At 50.0% G+C, this 1,962-nt stretch overlaps 1 protein-coding gene across 1 annotated transcript; it reads left to right on the plus strand.

Moving 5' to 3' along the window:
- Nucleotides 1-526: 526 nt before the first annotated feature.
- On the plus strand, nucleotides 527-1,962 carry LOC123965430 (the record flags this gene model as incomplete). Its single annotated transcript, XM_046041950.1, is given in 1 exon segment — nucleotides 527-1,962. A coding segment is annotated over 1 exon segment (1,427 nt), but the record flags the coding sequence as incomplete, so codon positions are not given.

Genomic DNA, 1,962 nt, shown 5'->3' on the forward strand with positions numbered 1-1,962 from the left:
GCTGGTTAATCAGTCACCCACAGACATGGTTCCACCTCCAGTCCAGACAGAACTGGTCCATCAGTCACCCACAGACATGGTTCCACCTCCAGTCCAGACAGAGCTGGTTAATCAGTCACCCACAGACATGGTTCCACCTCCAGTCCAGACAGAGCTGGTTAATCAGTCACCCACAGACATGGTTCCACCTCCAGTCCAGACAGAGCTGGTTAATCAGTCACCCACAGACATGGTTCCACCTCCAGTCCAGACAGAACTGGTCTATGAATCACCCACAGACATGGTTCCACCTCCAGTTCAGACAGAGCTGGTCCATCAGTCACCCACAGACATGGTTCCACCTCCAGTCCAGGCAGAGCTGGTCCATCAGTCACCCACAGACATGGTTCCACCTCCAGTCCAGACAGAGCTGGTTAATCAGTCACCCACAGACATGGTTCCACCTCCAGTCCAGACAGAGCTGGTTAATCAGTCACCCACAGACATGGTTCCACCTCCAGTTCAGACAGAGCTGGTCCATCAGTCACCCACAGACATGGTTCCACCTCCAGTCCAGACAGAGCTGGTTAATCAGTCACCCACAGACATGGTTCCACCTCCAGTCCAGACAGAGCTGGTTAATCAGTCACCCACAGACATGGTTCCACCTCCACTGCAGGCAGAACTGGTCTATGAATCACACACAGACATGGTTCCACCTCCAGTCCAGGCAGAGCTGGTCCATCAGTCACCCACAGACATGGTTCCACCTCCACTGCAGACAGAACTGGTCTATGAATCACCCACAGACATGGTTCCACCACCACTGCAGACAGAGCTGGTCCATGAATCACACACAGACATGGTTCCACCTCCACTGCAGACAGAGCTGGTCCATGAGTCACCCACAGACATGGTTCCACCACCACTGCAGACAGAGCTGGTCCATGAATCACCCACAGACATGGTTCCACCTCCACTGCAGACAGAGCTGGTCTATGAATCACAGACAGACATGGTTCCACCTCCACTGCAGGCAGAGCTGGTCCATGAATCACAGACAGACATGGTTCCACCTCCAGTCCAGACAGAGCTGGTCTATGAATCACCCACAGACATGGTTCCACCTCCAGTTCAGACAGAAGTCAGAGGCAGAAGCCGTACAGAGAAACATGACGTAGAGACACAACACCCTGCAGGCAGAGGGTCAGAGAGAATCACAGAGAAAATTTCCACAGCTCGAGAAAAAATTGCAGCCATATTTTCTAGGGCTCAAGCAAAAATTGCAGCTTTTTTCGCTGCAGTCCAAGAAAAATTTGCTATTTGTTTTTCAAGGATCAGAGAAATAATGGCTGCTGTTTGTTCTGCCTTTAAGGCGAAAACTGCTCAATCAACCGGAGAAAACATTCCTAACTGGAAAGAGATGCAATTGCTGCTGTTTATCCTGCCACCAGAACGACAATGTCAGTTTTTTCCAGGATCAGATGGAGAACTGCTGCTGGTTCCTCGAAAACCAGAGCAGAAAATTCTGCTGCTTTTTCCGCTGTCAAAGCGACAGCTCTGGGTGGATCTTTCAACACCAGAGACAGAATTGTGGCTGAGATATCCAAAACCAAGACCTGTCTTTTCATTGTTCTTTCCACAGTCCGACCAAAGTACCACGGTGACTTTTGGAGACGAAGAAGATGATGCACCAACAGAAGATGTGCTTATATTCTTTCCAAACTCAAAGCAGGCAGTGCTGGTGGAATTGTCCCCGGCCACTGGAATTTTTGAACATTTCATTGGTAAGCCCATGAAAGAAGCGACAGCTCCAGCTCGGGAAATAAGCACTGTCCAAGGCAGCGCTTTGTCCGAGGCAGCAGCAACAATTGCAGCAGTTTTTGCCAATGTGCAAGGAAAAATTGCGGATGCTCTTCATGGTGCTGCTATTTCCAGGCCCAGGCAAAGAATGGCATCTGTGTTATCAAGAGCTAAAGAAAA

This window comes from Micropterus dolomieu, unplaced genomic scaffold (genome assembly GCF_021292245.1).
Source record: "Micropterus dolomieu isolate WLL.071019.BEF.003 ecotype Adirondacks unplaced genomic scaffold, ASM2129224v1 contig_9683, whole genome shotgun sequence".
NCBI lineage: Eukaryota > Metazoa > Chordata > Actinopteri > Centrarchiformes > Centrarchidae > Micropterus > Micropterus dolomieu.